This window comes from Salmo salar, chromosome ssa15 (genome assembly GCF_905237065.1).
Source record: "Salmo salar chromosome ssa15, Ssal_v3.1, whole genome shotgun sequence".
In the NCBI taxonomy this organism is placed as follows: domain Eukaryota; kingdom Metazoa; phylum Chordata; class Actinopteri; order Salmoniformes; family Salmonidae; genus Salmo; species Salmo salar.
Window position 1 is genome coordinate 83,275,479 of NC_059456.1, and position 27,670 is coordinate 83,303,148.

At 41.5% G+C, this 27,670-nt stretch overlaps 1 protein-coding gene across 5 annotated transcripts; it reads right to left on the reverse strand.

The window, feature by feature from the left end:
- Positions 1-483: 483 nt before the first annotated feature.
- Positions 484-27,670, reverse strand: LOC106572364 (calcitonin gene-related peptide type 1 receptor). Of its 5 annotated transcripts, none has more exons than XM_014146432.2 (13): positions 27,534-27,670; positions 13,389-13,443; positions 13,122-13,263; positions 7,723-7,830; positions 7,499-7,600; positions 7,247-7,338; positions 4,907-5,030; positions 4,586-4,739; positions 2,755-2,926; positions 2,501-2,567; positions 2,174-2,392; positions 2,004-2,045; positions 484-1,829 (listed from the first exon to the last, which is right to left on the reverse strand). In XM_014146432.2, exons 3-13 carry the CDS (start codon positions 13,143-13,145, stop codon positions 1,566-1,568), a joined length of 1,368 nt encoding a protein of 455 aa, XP_014001907.1. In that variant the 5' UTR covers positions 13,146-13,263; positions 13,389-13,443; positions 27,534-27,670; the 3' UTR covers positions 484-1,565. The 5 variants fall into 5 exon arrangements, with proteins under 5 accessions (XP_014001907.1, XP_014001906.1, XP_014001905.1 ...); XM_014146431.2 differs by having other exon boundaries at positions 2,755-2,815; positions 7,488-7,600; XM_014146430.2 differs by having other exon boundaries at positions 7,488-7,600.

The following is a 27,670-nucleotide window of genomic DNA, read 5'->3' on the forward strand; positions in this document are numbered from 1 at the left end:
AAAGCCAGTTAGGCATATATATGTGGACACCTCATGAACCTGTGCCAATGGCGTACCATAGGGATTCGTCATTAGGCCTACATTCGATTTAGGCCAGCATTATTTGTTAGGTTCATGTGATCAAGTATACACTTATGGCTTCTCACAATAGTATATATTTTTTAATTAAACTAGGCCACCGAGCAGTAACACCATCAGCCCATAAAAGGTAACTTTCATTTCCAGCAAGACAGGATTGAAACAGGCCCTGTCCACCGGCACATACGATGAAGAGTCGGGAAAAAATACCATCCCCCTTTTTTAATAGTGATCTTAATGGTTTGCAATAAATTCCCTCTTCCCATTTGTAAGATTAAGTGGAGCTTTTCACTCCTGGTGGTCTTTCTTTTAATACCTCTGCCTTTGAAGATATCACATTCTGAGGGAGTCAGATCTACATTACAATTTTTTTTATATTTAAATAGAAAAGAACAAGCAAAAACCTAAATTATAAAAGTTTATTTTAATACCATTGTTACACAATTAAACAGGTTTATAAAGTAGTGTTATTCAGTTAGGCATTTATTCTGAAGTCAAAGTGGAATGTTTTTCATAAACTGCAGCATTGCAAATTCTCGCTACTTCACACACATGTATGTATGTGAGTATAAATAGTTAAACTGCAGCTCAGTGGTATAATACATGTATCCTTAGATTTTTCATATTGTGAAAAGCAACTCAATAAACAAGACTTGTAAAACCGTAAGAAAATAACACTGGATAAAAAGTGACTCTTGGGTGTTGTCAGACATGGGGCAACCCCACATCACTGAATCATAGGTTCTCCCATTAGTGTCAAAGCACACAGACACACTTTTCCTCATTGTGTTGTATGCCTTATTCACTGTCAGTCATCTTCCTTGCCTCTGAGAACTCAACATACAGCAGTCAGAACTATGCCAAGTAATTTCATGGTTCTAAAAAGGCAAGCTTATGCAACACACAATTAAATAATAAGTTCCACATGATTAAAGTGACATCAAAAAGACAGATCATAATTTTAAAATATAAAAGGAGTGTCAGTTGAATAAACTCAAATATAAGAGTGCTTATATACTGTACAAATGGTACAATAGGCCTACAGAAAATGATTACATCAGACACTAATTCGCATTGAAGGCCAAGATCAAACATTACCAGAGATAGCCATCTTCATTGGGTCCTTGTACCACTGGATTTGTTCCATAAGGTCAACATGAGCAACAGTGAGAAGCTACAGTGAAATGTATATACATCTGGGGCAAATACTTGTCTGCAAGGTTTCAACTGGACCCTGTAAACTGCTCATTCATTATCAAATGTGTGTGTATGTGTCTTTGTCTGTGTTGTGTGTTTGTGCTTGCATGTGTATCTTGTACACATTTGTGCGTATGTTCTTACCATGTGTGTGTGTGTGTGTGTGTGTGTGTGTGTGATCCTCTTTTTGTGCTCTGACCAATTGTCTGTGGCCATGCTGTGAGTTAAGTGAGCCTGTTTGTGACCAGCATAATGTGATGACGCCTATGGGAAGGGACAATGCAATGCTCTCAGATGTCAGTGGTCTCCAGAATCCTTGGCGTGTCCATCTCCCTATTGGTGCAGTGCTTGCCGTTGCTCTGTCCATTGGCTCGGTAGTGTACACTGCCACCTGGCTTAATGATGGTGTCCTCCTCAGAAGCGGTAAGCTCCAGGCTGACTGTAGCGCGACTCGTCTCGGTCACAGAGGAGTTGATGTTGTAGTGGGAGTAGGAATCTGTCCATTTCCACACCAGCTTGGTCTGGGCCCATTTCCTTCTAAGACATGCCTGCACCTGTGGAACCAAAGACAGAGTGGTTTAAGAGCAACATAAATGCAAGCTTGAACCTTATCAGTAAATACTGGCAAACAAATATATAGAGAATTACTGAATGACAATGATTCTACTTCTAAATGAAAAGATAGACTGAGGGTAATCATCAGCTATTTAAGAAATACTGGCACTTACCTCTGCATTGCAAAAGCAGAATATAATTGCGACCAGGAGTCCCTATAAAGGAATAAATATTCAGTGAATATTCCTCCAGATGAAACATTCTGTAATGGCCTTATATCGCTTGTGGATATTGGGTGGTGAAAGGTTATCAGATTTGCTTTTAATAAAAAAAACACCCATACCTGGAAATGTGTGAAGATGTTCATGGTGAACTCGTAGATGGCCCTGGCTTTATGTCCCTCTGGTCTCCAAGGAACCAGGATGAACTGGGCTCCCAGCAGAGGTATCAGGATTAGAGTGGCTCGCACAGCCTTCATATAGGCATTGGACTGTGCGCTGTGGGTCACCTGCAGCTTGGTGATCAGCACACGCACTATGTTGAGTAGGAAGAACAGGTTCACCTGGAAACAGCCAGAGGGAAGCAGAGGAGGAGGGATCGAGTTTGAGCACGCTGTCCACTTTGGTTTCTATTTTTGTTAGATATTTTTGTTTTGGTAGTGCAGACTCACCAGCAGGGCAGCCTGGAAAGGACCATGGATGATGTAGAGCAGGTGTGTGTCGGAACTGATCCAGCATCTGGGAGACATGGAGAGACGAGGCTAAACTCAACTGAGACAGTCAAATAAGATCCTGACCTTTACTGGGACACAAGTATTGTAACTGACAGGATGCAGCGTACGATTGCAGCATGCAGTGCACTGTCAACCTCTGCTATTATTGTGCACAGTAGCATATTATTCAGAGGGAGGAGTTGACACATTACCTGTCATCATAGAAGACCCCGCGGGCCACAGCATGTGTAATGGCAGGAATGATGGGGAAGCCTGGGAGAGAGACAGGAGTCCATGGCTGCAGTTCAAACGCAAAGTAGACGGCCCTCAGCCCTAAACCCTCAGCCCTTGAATGACGTTTTACATCGTTACATTGGAGTGTACCTTAAATGTCCCTTGCCCAAGCGAGGGAGAGAGAGGCAATGTCCTTGGTGAAAATCTTGAAGTTGAGCTTAAAAACAACCAACCTAAAGCTATTAATGTAGGCAGCAAGCTAACGTAACTAGCTAGCACTCCTGTCAGGTATCTAGCTACAGTTACCCATAGCTGGCTAGCTAGTTTTATAGTTTGGTCATTTATTCCAAATCATTTTCAGAATTCCCAAAAATGTTTATGAAGCTAGCTACATTTTATAGTCTCATAGTGAGGAGCCTAAGCCAATTTGAGCATTATTCCCATTTGCCAATGCTAAAATCAAATAAAATTGTAGTTGTCACATGCCCGAATACAACAGGTATACAGCAGTTGACATACCAGGCAGTGACGCAACTAGTCCGGATGCTATCAATTGTGCAGCTGTAGAATTTGAGGATCTGAGGACCCATGCCTAATCTTTTCAGTCTCCTGGCATTGACGTGCCCTCTACACGACTGTCTTGGAGTGTTTGGACCATGATAGTTTGTTGGTGATGTGGACACCAAGTAACTTGAAGCTCTCAACCTGCTCCACTACAGCCCTGGCGATGTAGTCCATGATCATCTCCTTTGTCTTGATCACGTTGAGGGAGAGGTTGTTATCCTGGCACCACACTGCCAGGTCTCTGACCTCCTCCCTATAGGCTGTCTCGTCGTTGTCGGTGATCAGGACTACCACTGTTGTGTCGTTGGCAAACTTAATGGTGGTGTTGGAGTCGTGCTTGGCCATGGAGTCATGGGTGAACAGGGAGTACAGGAGGGGACTTAGCACACACCCCTGAGGGGCCCCCGTGTTGAGTATCAGCGTGTCAGATTTGTTGTTGCCTACCCTAACCACCTGGGGGTGGCCCGTCAGGAAGCCTAGGATCCAGTTGCAGAGGGAGGTGTTTAGTCCCAGGATCCTTAGCTTAGTGATGAGCTTTGAGGGTACTATGAATAGCATTCTCACGTAGGTGTTCCTTTTGTCCAGGTGGGAAAGGGCAGTGCAAAGAGATTGCGTCATCTGTGGATCTGTTGGGGCGGTATGCAAATTAGAGTGGGTCTAGTGTTTCTGGGATAATGGTGTCGATGTGAGCCATGACCAGCCTTTCAAAGCACTTCAAGGCTACAGAAGTGAGTGCTACGTGTCGCTACAGGTCACAATATCATCTGTATATATATTTTTAGCAACCGAGCTTAATCATTTTGTTGATTAAATTTGACACTTCGTGGCCACCGGAGTTTGACACGTGGCTACAGTTTGTAGTCACATGTCAACCCCACAAGTGATTAAAGTTCTTCACTCGCTTCCTCAAGCTAAATCGAGGGCCGAGGGGGCAACGTTTGTGAATTTAACCTCCACTTACGTCGGCAATCAAACTGCATCTGGTTTCGACGGGGATTCCCCCAAGGGAAAGTGGCAAGCGCAAGGGCTGAGGGGGTAAAATGAACTTGTTTGGACTGCAGCCCAAGACTGTCATGAGCTTCCATAAGGCCTTCTTAGATGACATGATGCATAATATAGAGATATGAAAGCATAGAAGAGATATTCAACATTGTGCTAGGGGAACAGGATGCTGAAACAACAATGAATTTCAGACAGCGGAGCAGAACATACAGCAGTGTGACAAAGATGCAGTCAGTCACTCACCCCAACCAAGGACATAATACCAGCCCAGCTGCTGCTCTCCCACAAACACAGAAATGACGATGAGAGTGTGCAGGTAGATCCCCTCACACAGCATCCAGAAGTAGTTGGAGCCAAATGTATACTGGTTCAGGACTGTCAGAATCTTGCATCCAATCTGAGAACAGCACAGGGACAACTTTCTGAAGTTGTCACCGTCACTCATTGCCACACATTGTGGAGTGTAGCACCTCAAAATTGCATCTTCACCAACTTCATGAGTTCAACCAGTAGCCATTCATGTTCAGAGTAATCCCCCTGATGTCAGAGGTGTACATTACTTACAGGGTAGCTGGCCCCCAGCTGCTGGTTGTTGGCTACAGAGAGCCAGATGACGGTGCAGATGGAGTTGAAGATAAAGGACAGGAACATGTTCTTATGGAGGGAGATCCTCTGGCAGCTCAGACTCCTAATGGGAGGATTAGAACAGAGGGACACAACTCAAGAAACAAGTGGTGTGGTATGGTATGTGTAGGTCATAGGATAACTTTCTTATTTTTCACTTTTCCACTTCATGGTGTAGCACTAGTAGTCAAATGTTGTGAATTCAAGTTGGCAATGTAGGAAGAACCAAATACCTTTGTTTTAGAATAGAGGGCTCTGTGTGTAGTTAGAACCAAATACCTCTTGTCACGTCCTGACCAGCAGAGGGAGTAATTGTATTAGTTTTGGTCAGGACGTGGCAGAGGGTTTGTATGTATTTCTACGTTCTGTCTAGTTTAGTTTTTCTATGTTTAGGTTTGGGTGTTGGACTCTCAATTGGAGGCAGGTGTTTCTAGTTGCCTCTGATTGAGAGTCCTATATATAGGTGTGTGTTTGGTTTGGGTTTTTGTGGGTAGTTGATTTTGCACTGCTGTATGTAAGTACTTAGCCTGTAAAACTGTCGGTCTGTCGTTCTCTTTTGTTTATTGTTTTTCCCGTGTTCACGTTTATTTAATAAATTATCATGATGAACACGCAACCCGCTGCGTATTGGTCCACCTTTTCTGACAGTGATTTTAACATATCGTCAGATGAAGGAAAAGACTGTTACAGAACTACCCACCACAACAGGACCAAGCAGCGGAGGAAATCTGGCGAGGACCGGGGAACACGGCTGGTAAAGGAGCCCGAGAGGCAGCCCCAATATTTTTTTGGGGGGGGGCACAAGGGCAGTTTGGCGGGGCGAGGATGGAGCCCTAGGCCAGCTCCCCGTACCCTTTTTAGGCAGAGACGAACTGGACAGGTCCCGTGCTTTGGGGTGATGGGTACGGTGGCGAGGCCGAGCATTTTCAGGCCAGTACGCGCAGTACCAGCGCCCCGCATGTGCCAGGGGAAAGTGGGCATCCAGCCAGTAGGGGTGATGCCAGTCCTGCGCTCAAGACCGCCAGTTTGCCTCTACGGTCCAGTGTTTCCTGCTACACGCACGAGCCTTGAGGTGTGTGTCTCCAGGCTGGCACGTCCAGTACCAGCCCCACGCATCAGGCTTCTAGTGCGTCAGCCCAGCCTCGCCAGTCTGGAGCCACCGGAGCCGCCCGCCAGTCTGGAGCCGCCCGCCAGTCTGGAGCCGCCCGCCAGTCTGGAGCCGCCCGCCAGTCTGGAGCCGCCGGAGCCGCCCGCCAGTCTGGAGCCGCCCGCCAGTCTGGAGCCGCCAGAGCCGCCCGCCAGTCTGGAGCCGCCAGAGCCGCCCGCCAGTCTGGAGCCGCCAGGGTCGTCAGCCAGGCGAGCGCAGCAAGTGTCGCCCGCCAGCCGGGCGCAGCCAGGATCGCCCGCCAGCCGGGCGCAGTCAGGGTCGCCCACCGGTCCTCCGACGCGGCCAGGGGCGCCACCTAAGTGGGCGCCGTCGAGGGTGGAGCGGGGTCCACGTCCCGCACCTGAGCCGCCTCCGATATAGGTGGGTTGGAGGGTGGGTGTAGCACAGTGCCGTCGTTGACGGCAGCCACCCTCCCTTCCCTCCCTTTAGTTTAGGGGGATGTTTTTGTCTTTTCTTTTAGGTGCATTCAGGGTCTGCACCTTTAGGGGGGGGGTACTGTCACGTCCTGACCAGCAGAGGGAGTAATTGTATTACTTTTGGTCAGGACGTGGCAGAGGGTTTGTGTTTTGTATGTATTTCTACGTTCTGTCTAGTTTAGTTTTTCTATGTTTAGGTTTGGGTGTTGGACTCTCAATTGGAGGCAGGTGTTTCTAGTTGCCTCTGATTGAGTCCTATATATAGGTGTGTGTTTGGGTTTTTGTGGGTAGTTGATTTTGCACTGCTGTATGTAAGTACTTAGCCTGTAAAACTGTCGGTCTGTCGTTCTCTTTTGTTTATTGTTTTTCCCGTGTTCACGTTTATTTAATAAATTATCATGATGAACACGCAACCCGCTGCGTATTGGTCCACCTTTTCTGACAGTGATTTTAACATATCGTCAGATGAAGGAGAAGACTGTTACACCTCTGTTTTAGAATAGAGGGCTCTGTGTGTAGGAAGAACCAAATACCTCTGTTTTAGAATAGAGGGCTCTGTCTGTAGGAAGAGCAACACCAACAGAATCACTTTGATTCAAGGATGTAAAGTGAAAAAGTACACTAATGTGACAGTCTACCGTTGTACTCTGAATATCTGCCTCAATGGGTCCATGGAGGAAACCATGAATGACTTACTTGAAGTAGGAGAAGATGCAGAGTGAGATGATGAGGGATACCACAGACAATCCATGTCCCACAATGGCCAAGTAGTACAAGCTGAAAGCAAACTGGGAAAGAAGGGAATAAGGAAGCATTAATTCACTTCTTTAACTAAGTGGACACAATAGAGACGTTGACAACAACAATCACTAAATTGACTAATAAAAATGGTTTAGCCACTGTCAGAATTGATAAACTACTTGGCTTAGAAGTATACCATCAGTTTACCCTTGGTGTACATCTGACACTGAGTGTAATTGGACCAAATACGGTTGCTCTCAGGGTGACGAAACCACTGTCCATCCAAGTTGCACACTTTGGTCGCTTTCTCTGTTTGAATGGACACAGGGAGAGGACGATGTCACAAAACATTTCAGCTAGGGCATCATCAGTAAAGATCAAGTCAGTTGAATTGTGATTGAATGAGATGTGTGGCTGACTGGCTGGCTCACCTGAGGGGTCAAAGTCCTGGAAGTAATCAGGGCAGAGCTGCATGGCCGTGCCAGGGGCAGAGTCACTCCAACACAGCCATCCGTCCCATGTGCGGTTACAGAATGTGCCTGCAGGGGGCGAAGAGGGAGGAGCAGCTGTTTGCAGTGTATTATAGTAATGCAACCATTTCATTTTTCAAAAAGTTTAGGTTCATTGCATTAGTGAACTCTGAACTGTGTATTATATCATGAACATATACAGGTAGAGTGACATCTGGTAGTTATATTAGTGATTAAAGAACAGTTCTAATAACCTAGGTATAAATCTTTTACACTTATTTTAAAATATTGTGTTGGGTCGTTTTCTAAGACAAACTGAAAACAGTCTCTTATTTCCTGTGAATGTGACGCAAAAGCCAACAGAAAAATGAAAAGCAGATGCAAACCAACACCTAAAATGTCCCTTCAAAATGATTTGTATTAAACATTGAATATTGTATCAATACTGTACATTAAAACAGCTGAGAGAAACAGCTACATATGCAAACACACATATCACTTTAAATACATTCCTAGTAAACAATACAAGGATGTCTGTGTCCAGGTTGTTGTATGTAGGGAAATGGAGCGCAAAATAGCATTTCAAAGGCTGTTATTTACTGAGCTCCAGTAACGGAAGCAGCTTGGAGACAAAGAGCACTTCCCTCCTTTCAGACCTGAGGGTAGTCACTTCCCTTCTCCCTATTTCTCTCCTGACCTGCACTACTCCTCCACTCTTATTATGATGAGTGTGTATGTGGCTGCATGTTAGTGGCGGTCAGTGCCATTTATTTTGATTATTAGACTGTATTTAACCAGGAGAACCCATTGAGACCAGGGTCTCATTTCCAATGGTGCCCTGAGAACAACAGTGAGCAACAATTCAAGCATGATCACTACAACATTACAGTTAAACTACGGTCCGTTCAAAGGGGCAGTAGAAACAAATAAACTCAGCAAAAAAAGAAATGTCCCTTTTTCAGGACCCTGTCTTTCAAAGATAATTCATAAAAAAATGAATAACTTCACAGATCTTCATTGTAAAGGGTTTAAACACTGTTTCCCATGCATGTTCAATGAACCCTTAACAATTAATCAACATGCACCTGTGGAACGGTCGTTAAGACACTAACAGCTTACAGATGGTAGGCAATTAAGGTCACAGTTATGAAAACGTAGGACACTAAAGAGGCCTTTCTACTGACTCTGAAAAACACCAAAAGAAAGATGTCCAGGGTCCCTGCTCATCTGCGTGAACGTGCCTTAGGCATGCTGCCAGGAGGCATGAGGACTGCAGTAGTGGCCAGGGCAATAAATTGCAATGTCCGTACTGTGAGACGCCTAAGACAGCGCTACAGGGAGACAGGACGGACAGCTGATCGTCCTCGCAGTGGCAGACCACGTGCGACAACACCTGCACAGGATCGGTACATCAGAACATCACACCTGCGGGACAGGTACAGGATGGCAACAACAACTGCCCGAGTTACACCAGGAACGCACAATCCCTCCATCAGTAATCAGACTGTACTCAATAGGCTGAGAGAGGCTGGACTGAGGGCTTGTAGGCCTGTTGTAGGTCCTGGCTGGTCCTCACCAGACATCACCGGCAACAACGTCACCTATGGGCACAAACCCACCGTCGCTGGACCAGACCAGACTGGCAAAAAGTGCTCTTCACTGACGAGTCGTGGTTTTGTCTCACCAGGGTTGATGGTCGGATTCGCATTTATCGTCGAAGGAATGAGCGTTACACCGAGGCCTGTACTCTGGAGCGGGATCGATTTGGAGGTGGAGGGTCCGTCATGGTCTGGGGCAGTGTGTCACAGCATCATCGGACTGAGCTTGTCATTATAGGCAATCTCAACACTGTGCGTTACAGGGAAGACATCCTCCTCCCTCATGTGGTACCCTTCCTGCAGGCTCATCCTGACATGACCCTCCAGCATGACAATTCCACCAGCCATACTGCTCGTTCTGTGCGTGATTTCCTGCAAGACAGGAATGTCAGTGTTCTGCCATGTCCAGCGAAGAGCCTGGATCTCAATCCCATTGAGCACGTCTGGGACCTGTTGGATCGGAGGGTGAGGGCTAGGGCCAATCCCCCCCAGAAATGTGCGGGAACTTGCAGGTGCCTTGGTGGAAGAGTGGGGTAACATCTCACAGCAAGAACTGGCAAATCTGGTGCAGTCAATGAGGAGGAGATGCACTGCAGTACTTAATGCAGCTGGTGGCCACACCAGATACTGACTGTTACGTTTGATTTTAACCCCCCCCCCCCTTGTTCAGGGACACATTATTCCATTTCTGTTAGTCACTTGTCTCTGGAACTTGTTCAGTTTACGTCTCAGTTGTTGAATCTTATGTTCATACAAATATTTACACGTTAAGTTTGCTGAAAATAAACACAGTTGACAGAGGTCGTTTCTTTTTTTTGCTGAGTTTATATACAGTCAATCAAAACAAGTACAGTTTTCATTGGTCAGATTTTTTTATCAGAGCCCTGAATTTACCTTTAAAGACCAAATAATGAAGTTTTAGAGTGACCTGTAAGTCATTCCAGGACGGAGAAGCATAGTAACTGAAACTGTCTTCCCTAACTCAAAGGAGACACTGGAACCTTTAGTACCAACCAGTCTTGAGAGCGAGTCTTATAGCTACTATATTTCCAATTTAGTGAGGTGAGGTAATAAGGGAGTTCCTGGAGAAGTGCTTTATATACGAATAATAGCCAATGTTGGGGTCTTCTGTTAGTCAGAGACTCCGAGCCAACAGAAATATATAAGAGACATGATGCGTACCGAATTCTCACCAGTGATAAAACGCAAGGCTGAGCGGTAGACTGAATCCAGAGGTTTTAACAGGCTGCTGGGTGCATGTAGATCGTGTCGCCATAGTCAATTACTGGGAGGAGTGTCTTCCTCTTATTTTCAAAAGTGAGACAGGATTTATTTCTATACTCGCAACTTTGTCAGCTTATCAATGTGTGTTTTTTTAAAAGGCCGGCTTATCGTCAATCAAATACCTAGATAATTATAATGGGTGCTTAGCTTAATTTGGACTTATTTTAATGTACATATATGCAGGTCTTTAGGATACATTTTAATGAGACCTGGAGAAAAATATAAAAACGTTGTTTTATCAACATTGTAGCACTAATTTAAGATTGAATTTAATCAAAGCCAAGCTGAAAGTTGTGAATGGCCTGCTGCACTGAGGGGACGGGAATACGTAACTGTCATCCACAGAGATGTAAGCCCCAGTTGTTGTTGTTGGGGGACAAACCAAAATTATGAATGTAAATAGTGAACAGTAAGGGCCTAGTACTGAGCCTTGTGGCACTCCTTTGGTTATGTTAAGAAAATTAGACTGAACTCCATCAACAGATATACACTGACTTCTGTCGTGCAGGTCATTTTTTAACCAGCCATAGGTCTCTTGGTCTAGACCAACTTCGGATAGCCTCCGTAGCAGGAGTGCATGATAAACTATATCGGATACTTTCGACAGATTAATAAAAAAGGCAGCGCAGTGCTCTTTCCTGTCTTGTGTGTTTATGTAATTTAAGACTCGAGAAGCAGCGAGATGGTGCTGTGACCTGGCCTAAAGCCTGACTGGTGAGCATTCAGAATACATTTTCTAAAAAGGACCGCATTTGAGAATTTACCAAGAGTTCTAATATTGTCGCTAGACGTGAACGTTTTGAGATCAGGCAATAATTATTAAGATCGCAGGGATCACCACCTTTGTGGAGCGGGAGAACAAAAAGGGCCAACTTCCACACCTTAGGAATAATACCCAAGAGAATGGCTAGATTAAAAACATGTCAAGGGCTCCAGAATCAGGCATGTGTCAAGCATGTCTGTCCCAGTGGATTTTTTTACACAAATAAAATAGGATTACTAGGAAAAGTTCTGGACGCTAACGGATTATTTTCATACCATAACTGCTACACAGGGTTGGGAAGGGTTGCATTCTTTATTTATTTAACAAGGCAAGTCAGTTAAGAACAAATTCTTATTTACCACGACAGCCTACCAAAAGGCAAAAGACCTCCTGCGGGGAAGGGGGCTGGGATTAAAAATAATTATAATCATTTCTAAATGTAATACATTAGTTACTAGATACCAGTCCAAAATTGTAATCAGTAACATAACTTTTGGATTACCCAAACTCAGTAATGTGATTAGTCAGTTACTTTTAGATTGTTTTCTTTTAATGACTCTTAGGGGAAAGTAAAAAAGATCCATCAAACGCATTTAGTGTGTCATCACATTGGTCTCTGACTTGTGGTTAGACTCACTCAGGTGGAACAAACTTAAACTTGTGCCTTTTTTCAACGCTGAATTGAATGTCAGAGGACAAAGGTATCATAATGTATTTTCTCTTTTTTCGCTAACATCCTTTCTGAATTTAAAAGTAATCTAGGTTTTTCAAAAGTATCTGCAATCTGATTACAATATTTTTGTGGGTAATGTAACTGATTACAGTTAGTTTCTTTTTAATAACATGCAATCAGTTACTCAACCAACCCCGCGTCTACACAACCTACATCGTTGTCACCATATTAGCTAACATCATAGTCAACAGCGAAACTAACGCGTTAGTAAACCTACAACCCAATCCATGTGTACAATCACGCAGTAGTGTACAGCAAGTAGTTACACCGTTGGGGCCCAGTGGCAATAAATTAATAAAAAATTGCCACTGTGTTGCAGTGTTGGATAGCCTTAGCCAGCTAGCTAACATTTTAATAGCATTCCTCTCTGTTTAAGTCAGGTTGTTGAGTAGGCTAAATTTGCTGCATTAGCTAGCTAAGTAAGTGAAAGGTAAAACAAAAAATGTAATGAAATATAACTAGCTCTCTCTCTGCTGCTTTTCCTTAATTTTTTAATACAGGAATTTGTTCAAAACTGTACAACTATTGTCTTTCTCTCTCTTTGAGTCAACTACTCACCACACGTTATGCCCTGCAGTGCTAGCTATTTGCAGCTTATCCTTTCAGTACTGGATGATTTATCTGATCTTTTGATTGGATGGACAACATCTCAGTTCATGCTGCAAGAGCTCCGATAGGTTGGAGGCCGTCCTCCGGAAGTCATCATAATTACTGTGTAAGTCTATGGAAGGGGGTGAGAACAATGAGCCTACTAGGTTTAGTATTGAAGTCAATGTACCCAGAGGATGGAAGCTAGCTGTCCTCCAGCTACACCATGGTGCTACCCTACAGAGTGCTGTTGAGGCTACTGTAGACCTTCATTGCAAAACAGTGTGTTTTAAATCAGCCATTTGGTGACTTGTGAATATATTTTTATTATAGTTTTTATTAGAGCCTCCACAGGTGCATGTGTGTGTGGGGGTGCATGTGTATAGTGCCTCACCATCTTCATTGTGTGGTGGGTCATGAAGAATCTTTAGGTAGCACTCAAACTGAGCTGACAGAATCTGGCTGCGTGTCACTGTGGTTGACACAGGGTTGATAGGCACCTCTTCTGATTCCAGCACATCTTCACAGTGGCACACCTATTGGATATGTTTAAGGGCCCCTTTTCAGTTTTTAATATTATAAAAGACATCACACACACACACACACACACACACACACACACACACACACACACACACACAGAGTAGTTGCGCTCTCTCACCTCAACTCCCAGGAGTAGCACCGGAAGCCATAGTGCTAGGATCCTCCACATGGTTCTATATGGGACAAAGAGAGGTGTTGCCAGTGAGCATCAGTGAACTATGGCGAGAGGAATCACAAGCATGGAAATAATATAGAGGAGCGTGTGGCTGTATTTCTAACTTTGGGATATACTTCATGTGGTTTGGTTCACGGTGGGGATTAATTGCAGCAATAGCTCCCATTTGAAATGGACCACTCAACAGTAATTGGCCATACTATGAGGAAACAACAAAAATACTTGTTTGTTCATGATTCTACTGTCTGTCTTTGCACTCGCTGAACACGCAGCGCAGTGTGTACAAGTGTCTCAGAACAGGATGTCCACCCTCAATAGGAGGTCACAGCAGTCGTTCCACTCAAGGTCAGGGAACATGCATATTTACAATACCAAGCAGGATGTTTATTTGATTATGGTTGAAATTTGAAACTGGAAAAACGTGAAGTATAACACTAGTCGCCCATCATGAAATCCAAATGTTAATTGACTAACCCAGTTTAAAGCACAGTAAACTTCCTGTTAAAACAGGAACATAAGTATGTTGATTTTTTTAGTACTACGCGACATGAAAACATATTTTTAGTGAGTTATAAAACATGAGCAAAGGGAGAGAAAGACAGGAGGAAAAGAGAGAGGATAGAATATGGAACACTGTGGAGCTTTGGGTGAAGACCAAGGACAATCCACAGAGGCTTATGATTGGCCCAGAAATACAATACACTGGTGTAGTGTATACACTCTTAAAAAAAAAAGGTGCTATCTAGAACCAAAGGGTTATTCGGCTGTCTCCATTGGAGAACCCTTTGAAGAACCATTTTTGATTGTAGGTAGAACCCTTTTGGGTTCCATGTAGAACCCTTTCTATAGGGAAAGCCAAATAACCCTTTTTTCTAAGTGTGTATATACAGTGCATTCGGAAAGTATTCAGACTCCAACTTTTTTCACACTTTCCTCATCAATCTACACAAAATACCACAATGATAAAGCAAAAAAAAAAAAAAAAAATACTTATTCAGACTATTTGATAGGAGATTCAAAATTGAGCTCAGGTGCATCCTGTTTCCATTGATCATCCTCAACATATATTTCTACAAATTGATTGGAGTTCACCTGCGGTAAATTCAATTGATTGGACATGATTTGGAAAGGCACACTATATAAGGTCCCACAGTTGAGAGTGCATGTCAGAGCAAAAACCAAGCCATGAGGTCAAAGGATTTGTCCTAGAGCTCCGAGACAGGTTTGTGTCGAGGCACAGATTTGGGGAAGGGTACCAAACATTTTCTGTAGCATTGAAAGTCCCCAAGAACACAGTGGCCTCCATCATTCTTAAATGGAAGAAGTTTGGAACCACCAAGACTCTTCCTAGAGCTGGCCGCCCGGCCAAACTAAGTAATCGGGGGAGAAGGGCCTTGGTCAGGGAGGTGACCAAGAACCTGATGCTCACTCCAGAGTTCCTCTGTGGAGATGGGAGAACTTCCAGAAGGACAACCATCTCTGCAGCACTCCACCAATCAGGCCTTTATGGTAGAGTGGCCGGATGGAAGCAACTCCTCAGTAAAAGGCACGACAGCCCATTTGGAGTTTGCCAAGAGGCACTTAAAGAACATGAGAAACAAGATTCTCTGGTCTGATGAAACCAAGATAGAACTCTTTTGCCTGAATGCCAAGCGTCACGTCTGGAGGAAACCTGGCACCATCCCTACAGTGAAGCATGGTGATGGCAGCATAATGCTGTGGGGATGTTTTTCAGCGGCAGGTACTGGGAGACTAGTCAGGATCGACAGAAAGATGAAAAGGGCAAAGTACAGAGAGATCCTTAGCAAAATCCTGATCCAGAGCGCTCAGGACTTCAGACTGGGGTCAAGGTTCACCTTCCAACAGGACAATGACCCTAAGCACTCAGCCAAGACAACGCAGGAGTGGCTTTGGGACAAGTCTCTGAATGTCCTAGAGTGGCCCAGCCAGAGCCCGGACATGAACCCGATCGAACATCCTCTGGAGAGACATGAAAATAGCTGTGCAGCGACGCTCCCACCCAACTTGAGGCTGTAAACGGCTGCCAAAGGTGCTTCACCAAAGTACTGAGTAAAGGGTCTAAATACTTATATGATACAGTTTTATATTTGCAAAAACAAAACAACTCATTATGTTGTATTGTGTGTAGATTGGTGAGGGGGGAAAAAACAATTAAATCCATTTTAGAATAAAATAACTTAATAAAATGTGGAAAAAGTCAAAGGGTCTGAATACTTTCCGAATGCACTGTAGGGTCCTCGCTCTTCAATGACTTATCACCTGACCAAAGTCCCAAAGGGAGACACAGGGACATGGTGTCACACGTGTTCAACAGTGTTCTCATCCAAGACTATACAACACCCTTTCACAATCAAGCCACGTTCCCAATCCCTTTACATCTATAAAACTACTATTTGCCTCCTATGCCAAGGAAAACAAACTATAATGAGAACTGTAATAACAGTCCGGTTGTTATCATAAACGGAGTAGTAATGAGCAGAATATTACATTCTGAGGACATCAATTCATCAGATGAGAGAGACTGCTAGGCCTGTGGGGAAGAATGTCCAACAGAAAATTATTCCATGGAGGGACATATTTCCATGGAGGGACAATTTTCAGGTTGTTCTCCATCATCTAGGGTTGTGTTTCCATGGAGGGACCTAGATCAGTCTATCATGTGAGTGACACCCTTCACTTTCTCCTTTTATGAAGGATAAAGGTCATCAGCAAACATCATGATCACACAACCCTAGATGATGGAGAACAACCTGAAAATAGTCCCTCCAACTGTCCTTTTGATGCTCTAAAGCTCTAGCATAGTGATCAGTAGATTTTCTGCCAACAACAGTTTTTTCCAAGAGGAACCCTTTTGGGTTCCAGGTAGAACCCTTTCTACAGAGGGTTCTACATGTAACCCAAAAGGGTTCCCCTATGGGGATAGCTGAAGAACCCTTTTACACATCCCAAGTAGCTCAGTTGGTAGAGCATGGTGCTTGCAACACCACGGTTGTGGGTTTGATTCCCATGGTGGACCAGTATGAAAAAGGTACGGAAATGGATGCACTCACTGTAAGTTGCTCTGGATAAGAGCATCTGCTAAATGACTAAAATGTAAATGTCAGTGGATTTTCTGCCAACTACAGTTAAGTACGAAATACAATGCTTAGTTGAGTAAATCTTGTAAAAAAAAAAAGTGTTAACGCCACTGTAGTTTGTCTGTGAACAAAGCTGATATTGTGTCATTGAATATTAGTGTCAAACAAGTCTGGGATTTTTTTTCTTTTCAATTTCATTTGGCACTATGCTTTGCCACATTAAATTAGCCCAATTAACAAATATTGATTCAAACACATGCAGTGTTTGCTATCAAAGCATTTGAATTCCTGTAGACCGGACAAAGAGGCCTAATTAGGCTATGAAAAATATCAAGACCAAGAAAGAAACTGCAAAAGAAAGCCTTAATCAAGCGGTTTCATTTGTTGCCAGAAACAAAGCCATGACTCATGAGCTACAACAGCTTTGGGTAGAGATCCATTTGTCTATTGTTATTGTACTGTTCTATGTGTTTGTTGCTTTGATGTAGAGAATCGAGGAAGAACGGAAAACAAAAGATAGAGGCCATGCTGTGATTGTGAACACCCTTGACTTGTATAAGGACGAGAAAGATATTACCAGAGGCCACTGCCTCCTATCATTACCCTGACATGGAGGGGAAGAGTAGTCTGTTTGGATATGTGTCTGTGGCCAACACTAATGGTCCCATACTCTGAGTCCGAATCTAGGTTCAAGAGAATTTCAACTCAAAACAAAATACACCAGAGATGGCGTTAAGAAACTCACATCCCTGGTCCAGCATCCTAGGTAATCAACATATTTAAAGATCAAATTGGTACTTATATTAATAGTTGATGCAAAAATTTGATTGACACAATTTACATTGATTTATTCACTGGTTTGCACACTGACATATTTACAGGTATGACTATTTAAAAATTGTAATTACTGCTAGAAACTGTCCCTTGACAACCACTCAGGAGGCTCTTCATAACCACTCAAATAATTTATTCATTCCAGTCCAAGTCTTTTAAGTCTGACTCACAGGATGTATTCTGTGTTCTAAGCTTTCAATGCACTTTTACTTGTTTTGTTTATCTTCTTGGGTTACATATAGCACATGTGCACTTTCATAGATAAATTAAAATGTCCATTTACACTTTCATAAATGTGTATGGGTAGGTTCAGACAAACCTTTCTCATGTTCACTCTTCCTTACATTATTTTCTACCAAAGAGTCCTGCCACTGGAAAAATACAGATGTGGCTGCAGTGTGTCTTCCCACATGAAAAAAAATACTACAGTTTTCTATAGTAAAATGTAGTATACTATACGACACACTGTAGCAATCAAGTCAAATTAAACTTTAATGGTTGTATACACATATGTAGCAGATGTTATTGGGGGTGTAGCAATGCTTACAATGTAGCAAAATGCTTGTAAAAACTACTATCCCTCGATCATGTGTAGTACTTACTATAGAATGTTGTAGTATACTATAGAATAATATAGTAAATACTACAGTATTATCATCAAAAACACACTGTAGTAAATAAAAGTAATGTTTTTTCACTATAGTAAAAACTACAGTATTTCATTTGCATATACCCTGCCCATTCCCCTCCCTTTGTATTGCAATTTGTGCCACCCATTAGTGAGTAACCTAAATGCCAAGTGTGGACCATATATTGTGTTCCCTACAGGTTATAGTTCAGCGCTTCTGCTCTGTTCCGACCCCAGTTTGACCTATCTACAAGTTATGGAAAATGTGCGCTTTTCTCCAGTATGTTTCCTGAAGACACTATAGTAAACACTGCAGTAATGTCCACAAACACACTACAGTAAAAATTACAGTATACTAGACTGCAAAAATAATACAGTAAATACTACAGTCCGCAAAAACACTACATGAATTAATATATTATAAACAAGTATATTTACTACAGTATTTAGTTGAGTTAACTGTAAATACTACATTAAATACTGAGTAAAGTCCACAAAAACACTATGGGAAATATAGTTTTTATACCATAGTATACTATAGTATTTTTTTAATGTGGGTCGCACCGTATATTGAACATCTTGAGTATTTCCGACAGCAGCAAGAGGAGCTGTTTATATTGTGTTGGACTTTTACGAGGGAACTCGAAGTGGATGGAGGGGAAGCAACACGTTTCCCACGATTTCCATTGGACTCTAAAGTGGCTGACGCGTTTGTGAAATGGATTGCCATGAAAATGTCATTTTCAACCCAGATCCTGAAACCTTTTTGTGTTATGATGTGCAGAATCATCCCAAGGCTCAACTACCCCCGTCACGTGGCAAGAAGACCCCTTCTTTATGATTTGTCTAACCTGGCTGTCTTTGACCGAACAATACAATATCATCTTATGGTGTGATTCTAAAACCAAGGTCTCTCAGGAAAGCTTTTCTCATGTTATTTTGTCTCTACCAAGCACCATCCTCCCTAACTCTAAACTGTTTACCGTTTTATTTCACCATTTAAAAAAAACTTGAATCCAGTCAGTTTTATAAATTCCTCTGAGACATCAGACCTTAATGACGTCTGGACTCTAAATTTCCACCCACGCGTTAGAAGCATCTGTAACCCATTTGACTAGGAGAGATGCTAATCATGCATTCCATGTTTTTATGAAAAATATTTGGATTTCCCAGCTCCTTTTTGATGACCCCATGACCCCCGAGAGCAATTCATCTATTTCTGTCCTTTAGGGGTTACATTCTAATGGTGGCTCTCTGGTGCCAATTAGTTGTTTCTTGCCACATGATGGTGGTAGTTTTGATATTTTATTATGATTCCCATTAGCTGTTGCAAAAGCAGCAGCTACTCTTCCTGGGTCCACACAAAACATGACATAATACAGAACATTAATAGACAAGAACAGCTCAAGGACAGAACTACATAAAAAATGTTTAAAGGCACACATAGCCTACATATCAGTGCATACACACAAACTATCTAGGTCAAATAGGGGAGAGGCGTTGTGCTGTGAGGTGTTGCTTCATCTGTTTTTTAAAACCAGGTTTGCTGTTTATTTGAGCAATATGAGATGGAACGGAGTTCCATGCAATAATGGTAAACCATTTGTTGAGCTTAGGGACGACCTCTACACAACTTCCCCCTCTCTTTTGCTAATTGTAGGTCAGGCAGTCATAGCTCACTGACTGTTACTCACTGGGGAGAGGCCTGTTTATTTGTATTTCAAAGGGGCTGCGGAGAGCCTCTCCAAATCCCAGGAAGGATAAAGTATGAGGAGGCCTCTCTTCCTTAGTTGTCCTGGCACTTCCGTCCCCCTCTCACAACAGCCACAGGTTAAAAATACGCCATTGTTACACCTACACAAAGGCAGAGGGTTTTAGAAGAAAATGTTGAACTTTCAACATTGGGTGTTGGTGTCAGTAATACTATATTTTTAACATTTAACTGCCTGAAAATGATTCCCGAAATGTTTTATTATAACTAAAACAGTTCTGTCAAATCAAAATGTATTCGTCATATACGGCGAATACAACGGATATAGACTTTACCGTAAAATGCTTGCTTACGAGCCCTTACCAATGATGCAGAGTAAAAAAATATTTTCACCTTCCAGGAATTGTGTACATAGCCTTGCGACCATGGGGCCGTGCATTATCATGCTGAAACATGAGATGATGGCGGCAGATGAAAGGCATGACAATGGGCCTCAGGATCTCATCACGGTATCTCTGTGCATTCAAATTGACATAAATAAAATGAAATTGTAATTGTATTCGTTGTCCGTAGCTTATGCCTGCCCATACCATAATCCCATCGCCACTGTAGGCCACTCTGTTCACAACGTTGGCATCAGAAAACCGCTCGCCCACACGACGCCATCTGCCTGGTACAGTTAATCGGGGTTCATCTGTGAAGAGCACACTTCTCCAGTATGCCAGTGGCCAACTAAGGTGAGAATTTGCCCACTGAAGTCTGTTACTACACCAAACTGCAGTCAGGTCTAGACCCTGGTGAGGATGACGAGCACGCAGATGAGCTTCCCTGAGACAGTCTGTGCAGAAATGTTTCGGTTGTGCAAACCCACAGTTTCATCAGCTGTCCGGGTGGCTGGTCTCAGATGATCCCGCAGGTGAAGAAGCCAGATGTGGAGGTCCTGGGCTGGCGTGGTTACACGTGGTCTGCAGTTGTGAGGCCGGTTGGACGTACTACCAAATTCTCTAAGATGACTTTAAGAGATTTTTGTTCAGTGTACATCTGGATAGATGGTACTTAAACACATCCAGTATACTGTACATTATATATAGTGTTTGTAGTCATAAATATCATAGATCAAGGGCTTTTAAACCCACCCCTCAGCTGCTCTCAGCCCATCCCACCTACAGTATCTCCGTAAACCACCCCCTTATGATTTTCATGTGCCATATATTTTTCAACTGTGCTGGGATAATTCACATACATTCTGAACCTTTCTAATCACATAGTATCTACAGATTGTAAGTTAAGATGAATATTTTTACATAAGTTATTATATTGTTGATTGACTATGGCTTTCCAAATCTCCCAACAGTGCTATTTGCAGGGCTAGTTTTAGGTAAATGTGATTTTTCAGACACTCCTGAACCTGTGATCAGAAATAAGCTACATAGGGGTAATACCAGAATAAATGATCTAATGATTCTGTTCCTTCTCAGCAAAATCTGCCAAGGTGAGATGGTTGTATGCCCCATACACATAACATTCTATTGGTGGCAAGAAATTTGAATAATAATTTTAATTGAAAAACTTTAAGTTTTGAATAAAGCGTTGTTTTGTGTATCAGTTCATAAACCATGTGCCATGGAATCGGAAAATCCCAAATCTTTTCCCAGCTATTTTGCAACCTGTATTGCGCCACCGCTGTCAACATTTGTCCTCAAATGAAACTGGAAAATGTGTTTATTTTATAATTGCTAATTTTGGTATTTTAATAAAAGGCAGACACACAAGAACCTTCTCCCCCTTCCACCTGCCTCCTCCATTTTTGCAGTAATGCTGCAATCAGTTGGTTTTGATAGTGAACAAAAATCTGGAAATGTTTGCTCTGCACTTGTGACATAACTCCACCATTCCTATTCATAATATCACTTTTTTTTAATAAAGAGTGTTTTTTTTATCAGTATATTTGCGTTTAACCATAATATTTATTCTGTCTTTTCTAGGGGATAACTGGAATTGCAACCAGCTTTGTATGGCTTGTTTGGGTATAACTTTTGTATTACTTTAGCTTTTAGTGAGAGGTTTAATGCTTTAATGTGTAATAATTTTAGACTCAAACTCTTATTCATTATATAAATAGGCATATTTAATTTTGTCTGTCTTACCGTTCCAAATAAAATTATTTTTTGCTCATTTGAAAAACTATTAGTCTGGAGTAAGCAGCGCCATAAGTCATTATGTAAACTGTGATATGACTAAAGAGTTAAATCAGTGTGATTTTTTTTTCCATAAATGGAGAGGTATTGCACTCTCCATGGTTGCAAGATCCTGTTAATTTTTGCTAACTTTCTATTGAAATTTGTTGTAGCGAGTTCATTTATTTTTGGGGGCATATGAATACCAAGTATGTCTACTTCACCATCAGACCAATTTATTGGTAAACTATAGGGTAATGTTAAAGTTGTCTTTTAACGATTAAATACGTAATATGGTTTTAGTCCAGAAAGGCTAGAGGAAAATATCTAGATCCTCAATGAGACTGTGCAGTGATCCAGATTGCAGACTTAAGAGAACTTAAGTCGTCAGCATACATTGACACTTTGGTTTTTAAACACTGGATTTGTAACCCCTTGACATTATTGTTGGAACTGATTTTCATAGTTAACATTTAGATGACCAAAACAAAGATACGAAGACAATGGGCAACCTTGTTTAACTCCTTGACAGTTCAATACTTTGAGAAGTAACCATTATTTACATTGCCTTCAGAAAGTACTCACACACACCTTGACTTTTTCCACATTTTTCTGTGTTACAGCCTGAATTTAAAATTGATTAAACATTGATTTGTCACTTGCCTACACACAATGCCCCATAATGTCATTATATATATATATATATATATATATATTATTTTTTATTATTTTTATTACAAATGAAAAGCTGAAATATATTGAGTCAATTCGTATTAAACCCCTTTGTTATGGCAAACCTAAATAAGTTCAGGAGTAACAATTAGCTTAACAAGTGACATAAGTTGTATGGACTCACTCTGTGTGCAATAATAGTGTTTAACATGATTTTTGAATGACTACCTCATCTCTGTACCCCACACATACAGATAATTGTAAGGTCCTTCAGTCGAACTGTGAATTTCAAACAGATTCAATCAAAGACCAGGGAGGATTTCCAATGCTTTGCAAAGAAGGGCAGCTATTGGTAGAGTGCATTTGGAAAGTATTCAGACCCCTTGACTTCTTCCACATTGTTACATTACAGCCTTATTCTAAAATTGATTTTTAAAAATTCCCCTCATCTATTTCATAACGGCAAAGCAAAAACAGGTTTTTGAAATGTTTGCTAATTTATCAAAAATAAAAATCTGAAACATTACATTTACATAACTATTCAGAACCTTTGCTATGAGACTCGAAATTGAGCTCAAGTGCATCCTGTTTCCATTGATCATCCTTGAGATGTTTCTACAACTTGATTAGAGTCCACCTTTTTGTAAATTAAATTGATTGGACATGATTTGGAAAGGCACACACCTGTCTATATGAGGTCCCACAGTTGACAGTGCATGTCAGAGCAAAAACCAAGCAATGAGGTTGAATTCCTTGTTTGGACAGTTTGCACATTCAGATCAAGACAATTGATCATTTAATATCATCACCCCTTTTGAGTTTCTTTGCCCATGACAGAAATATATTGCTCTCTCCCAGTCCTTTTCCACACAACCTCATCTGTAATTGTAGAGTGAGTTTACCTGGCTAAAAGACTCATCGTCTTTTTTTTCTAATCTGCTAAACCACTACAATTATAACTAGCTATACTCATAATGAGGTACAAGTTTCAATTATACATACATACATACATACATACATACATACATACATACATGTAAACTTACTAACAAAATGTACCATGATGATCAAGCTGCTAGACACTCTAAATGTATCATACCAATACCACAAGAATCAATACATGACCTCTATCCATGTAACTGTACTATAATTATAATGTATGCACTGCTAAACATACTGTAGCTGCAACTGACTCTCAGTAGACCTCCAGCTGTCTTCCAAAATCCTTCCTGTGAAAGTCTCCCCGATCCCAGATGGGGCTGTTGTCCCTGATACTATCATACCACCTCTGTACCCGTAACGCGCCTTTAGTGTCTTAAAGCACACCTTCAACCACCGATTGGCATGGCCAAAGTAAAGAATTGGTACTGTCCCATGACACGTTTCAATGCTGCCACCCCTCAAGCGCCCAGCCAAAACCCTGTAAGCCTATGGCATGACCATGAGAAGTGCATCCTCTTTTGGAATTCATGGAAAAAGAAAAAAGGACAGAGAGAAAGAGAACAATAAATGTAGTGCTATTGAGGACAAAAAGACCTTAAGATACCCAGATAACAGCAAAGTGTGGAACATAATACTAATGATAATAACTAATTATATCAATAGTGATAATAGTCTAACAACTAATCATCTTCCCAATATTATACCAATATTCACTTGTGAGCTTTACCTTTAACAGCATTGTATGCTGTATGAGGTAGATACTGTATGTACATGAAGGCAGGGTAAAGTCACTAGGTGTCAGGATAGATAAGAGTTGTAGTGTGTGTGTGTGCTTGTATGTGTGTTTGTCTTGTCTGTACGCGTGTGTGTGCGTTTGTAGTGTATGTGAATTTGTGTTGGTTTTGTGTGAGAGTGGCAGTGTAGTGTGTGTGGAGTGAGTGTATGTATACACTTAGTGTACAAAACATTAAGAACACCTTCCTAATATTGAGTTCCACCCCCCCTTTGCCCCCAGAACAGCCTCAATTCATCAGGACATGGACGCTACAAGGTATCCAAAGCATTCCACAGCGATGCTGGCCCATGTTGACTCCAATGCTTCCCACAGTTGTGTCAAGTTGGCTGTATGTCCTTTGGTGGACAATTCTTGATACACATGGGAATCTGTTTAGTGTGAAAAGCCCAGCAGTGTGGCAGTTCTTGACACAAACCAGTCTGCCTGGCACCTACTACCATACCCCGTTTAAAGAAACTTACATTTTTTGTCTTGCCCATTCACCCTCTGAAAGGCACACATACACAATCTATGTCTCAATTGTCTCAAGGCTTAAAAATCTGTATTTAACCTGTCTCCTCACCTTCATCTACACTGATGTATTTAACAAGTGACATCAATAAGGGATCATAGCTTTCACCTGAATCCCCCTGGTCAGTCTATGTCATGGAAAGAGTAGGTGTTCTTAATGTTTTCTACGCTCAGTGTATATAGTCTTGTGAGTGTGCATAGAGTCAGTGCAAGATAGGGTCAGTGCATACTGTACATAATGTGTAAACCTACCTCAACTACTGTATGGACCACAGTACAAAGTCTAATATGACAAAAGGTAAAGTATTTCATGGAAAAGATTCTTTACTTTTACTGACTGATTCCATAAATCACCGTTTTGTTTTCAAGGGATTTTCAAAAAGCTGTCTATTTGTGAGTGATTATGGACTTGCTTATTTTCCCATAGCTGGATCCAAAAATAGTTTTCCAAGCTTGGAGCCATGCCATACTTTTTCCTGGAGGCAAAGAGAGAAAGAGCGATAGAGAGAAAGGCAGCACAGACTGTCCAGAACAGCTCCCCAACACACTGTCCCGACTATCATAACTTATCACTGTGATACCCCCAAACAAATACACTCTGGTTGCACTCCCCCCAACTGTCAGTTTATAAGCCATCCAGTTACTCAAAATAAAAAATAATCCATAGGTAACATGATACCCAGGCCCCCCATTTCCTTTCGCTACCCCAAAAAAGCAGAGGTTAGTTAGGCACAGTGTCTTGGCATGATTGCAAAAGGGTTTTGGACTAAAGTATTAGGCACACAAAACCTATTTATACCACTCAACAGCTGCTTGGCAGGTCCAGCATGTTCTGGGGCAAAGACATGTTGGGGGGCGGGGACTTCTGAACAGCACCATTAAAATCGATAGTTCACCCAAATAAAAAAATGACACATTGGTTTCTTTAACCTGTAAGCAGTCTGTAGACAAGACAAGACCACAATCATGCTTTGGTTTAGTTTCCAGTGGTGGAAAAAGTACCCAATTGTCATAGTTGAGTAAAAGTTAAGATTCCTTCATAGAAAATTACTGAAGTAAAAGTGAAAGTCACAGAGTAAAATAATACTTAAGTCTAAAAGTATTTGGTTTTAAATATACTTAAAAGGAAAAGTCCACCCATACACTACATTTTGGTATTTGTTTCATTAGTCCATTGTTGATATAGTCCCAAAATGTTTTGAATATAAGCAAGTTAAGATATAAACTTTCAAAATACATAAATACAGCTGGTATGAATGCATCATATTGTCTGCATTTATGCATTTTGAAAGTTATACATCTTAAACTTGATTGCTTACATGCAAAACAAATTGCTAAAATATACTTAAGTAAATGTTATAAATCATTTCAAATGTATTATATTAAGCAAACAAGATAAACAAGAAATCGTGCTAACATTTTTCAGATAGCCAGGGCCACATTCCAACACTCAGACGTCATCTACAAATGAAGCATTTGTGTTTAGTGAGTCCGCCAAATCAGAGGCACTTGGGGTGACCACGTGAATTGGACCATTTTCCTGTCCTGCTAAGCGATCGAAATGTGAAGAATACGTTTGGGTGTCAGACGAAATGTACAAGAGTAAAAATAACTTATTTTCTTTATGAATGTAGTGGACTAAAAGTAATCAAAAATATAAATAGTAAGGTACAGATAACCAAAAAACGACTTAATAAGTAGTACTTCAAAGTATTTTTACTGTTAGTTTCCCTGGTCTGTTTCCACATGCTAACATTTTAGCATTTGTGGCACAAGCCCCATTCAAGTCATGGTACTTTCTCACACATGTTCAAAACCATCCTAAAGTATCTCAAATTGATTTGTGAAGCTCAACATAGTCACTTATAGATGTTTTAAATATGATGCACGAAAATGTCTAATATTGGTCCCATGACTTGAATGGAATTTGTGCCACAAATGATAAAACGTTAGCATGTGGAAACCGTGACAGGGAAACTAAATCAAAGCACGGACTGCAGTCATACCTTGTCCATAGAGTGCTTACAGGGTAAGGAAACCCAAATACAAATGTGTAATTTGGGCGAACTATCCCTTTAAAACAATATGCATAAATAGAACAGATCTGGAAACACCTCAAGTTACTTATTGCCAGCATTTGATGTGAACCACTACTCATAATTTGAGTGACACAAAACAGTCACATGTAGTTATGAAGGCACAACAGTCAAGGAAATTAATTTCATTTCACATACATCACTTGTTCATAAAAAGCTAATTTGTTGCACTAACCACGTACGTCCACACGCACGCGCACAAACACGTACACACAATTACATTTTGCAACTTTAAATTCATGCACTCCGATTCCCAAACAAGGCAACCAACTAACTGGTCTGGGCTTGTTTATCACTCAACATGCTTTGGTGGAGTTATTCGTGCATTAATGCCCAAATGTGCTTTAATTGTTTTTACTAATTTACATTTTTTTTTGTTTATAAACAAAAATGTTCCATTTACTTAAAAGAACACTAAATTCTTGAAGTTTCGCTGGGCATACATACAGTAAGCTACTGATAGGCTACGCGCGTTGCCTATCTATGATTTGAACTCGTGAGACAATCACAGTAACATAGATGTCACATTCTGTAGCTGGTAAAAAAAAAAAAAAGCTATTTATGTTACAAGCAAAAACATTTAAATCTAACATAGACATACTCTTGGAAAATGTGCAAAAATACCTTCAGAATTTGTTGGATGCTCTAACTACTTTCCAAATCTTCCCACCTTCACATGTTCCAGTGTAAATGTGTCAGGCACTGCGTCCAGCCCGCACCAACGCATTGAATTGATAACCGCGGATATTGAGGGCGGTCCA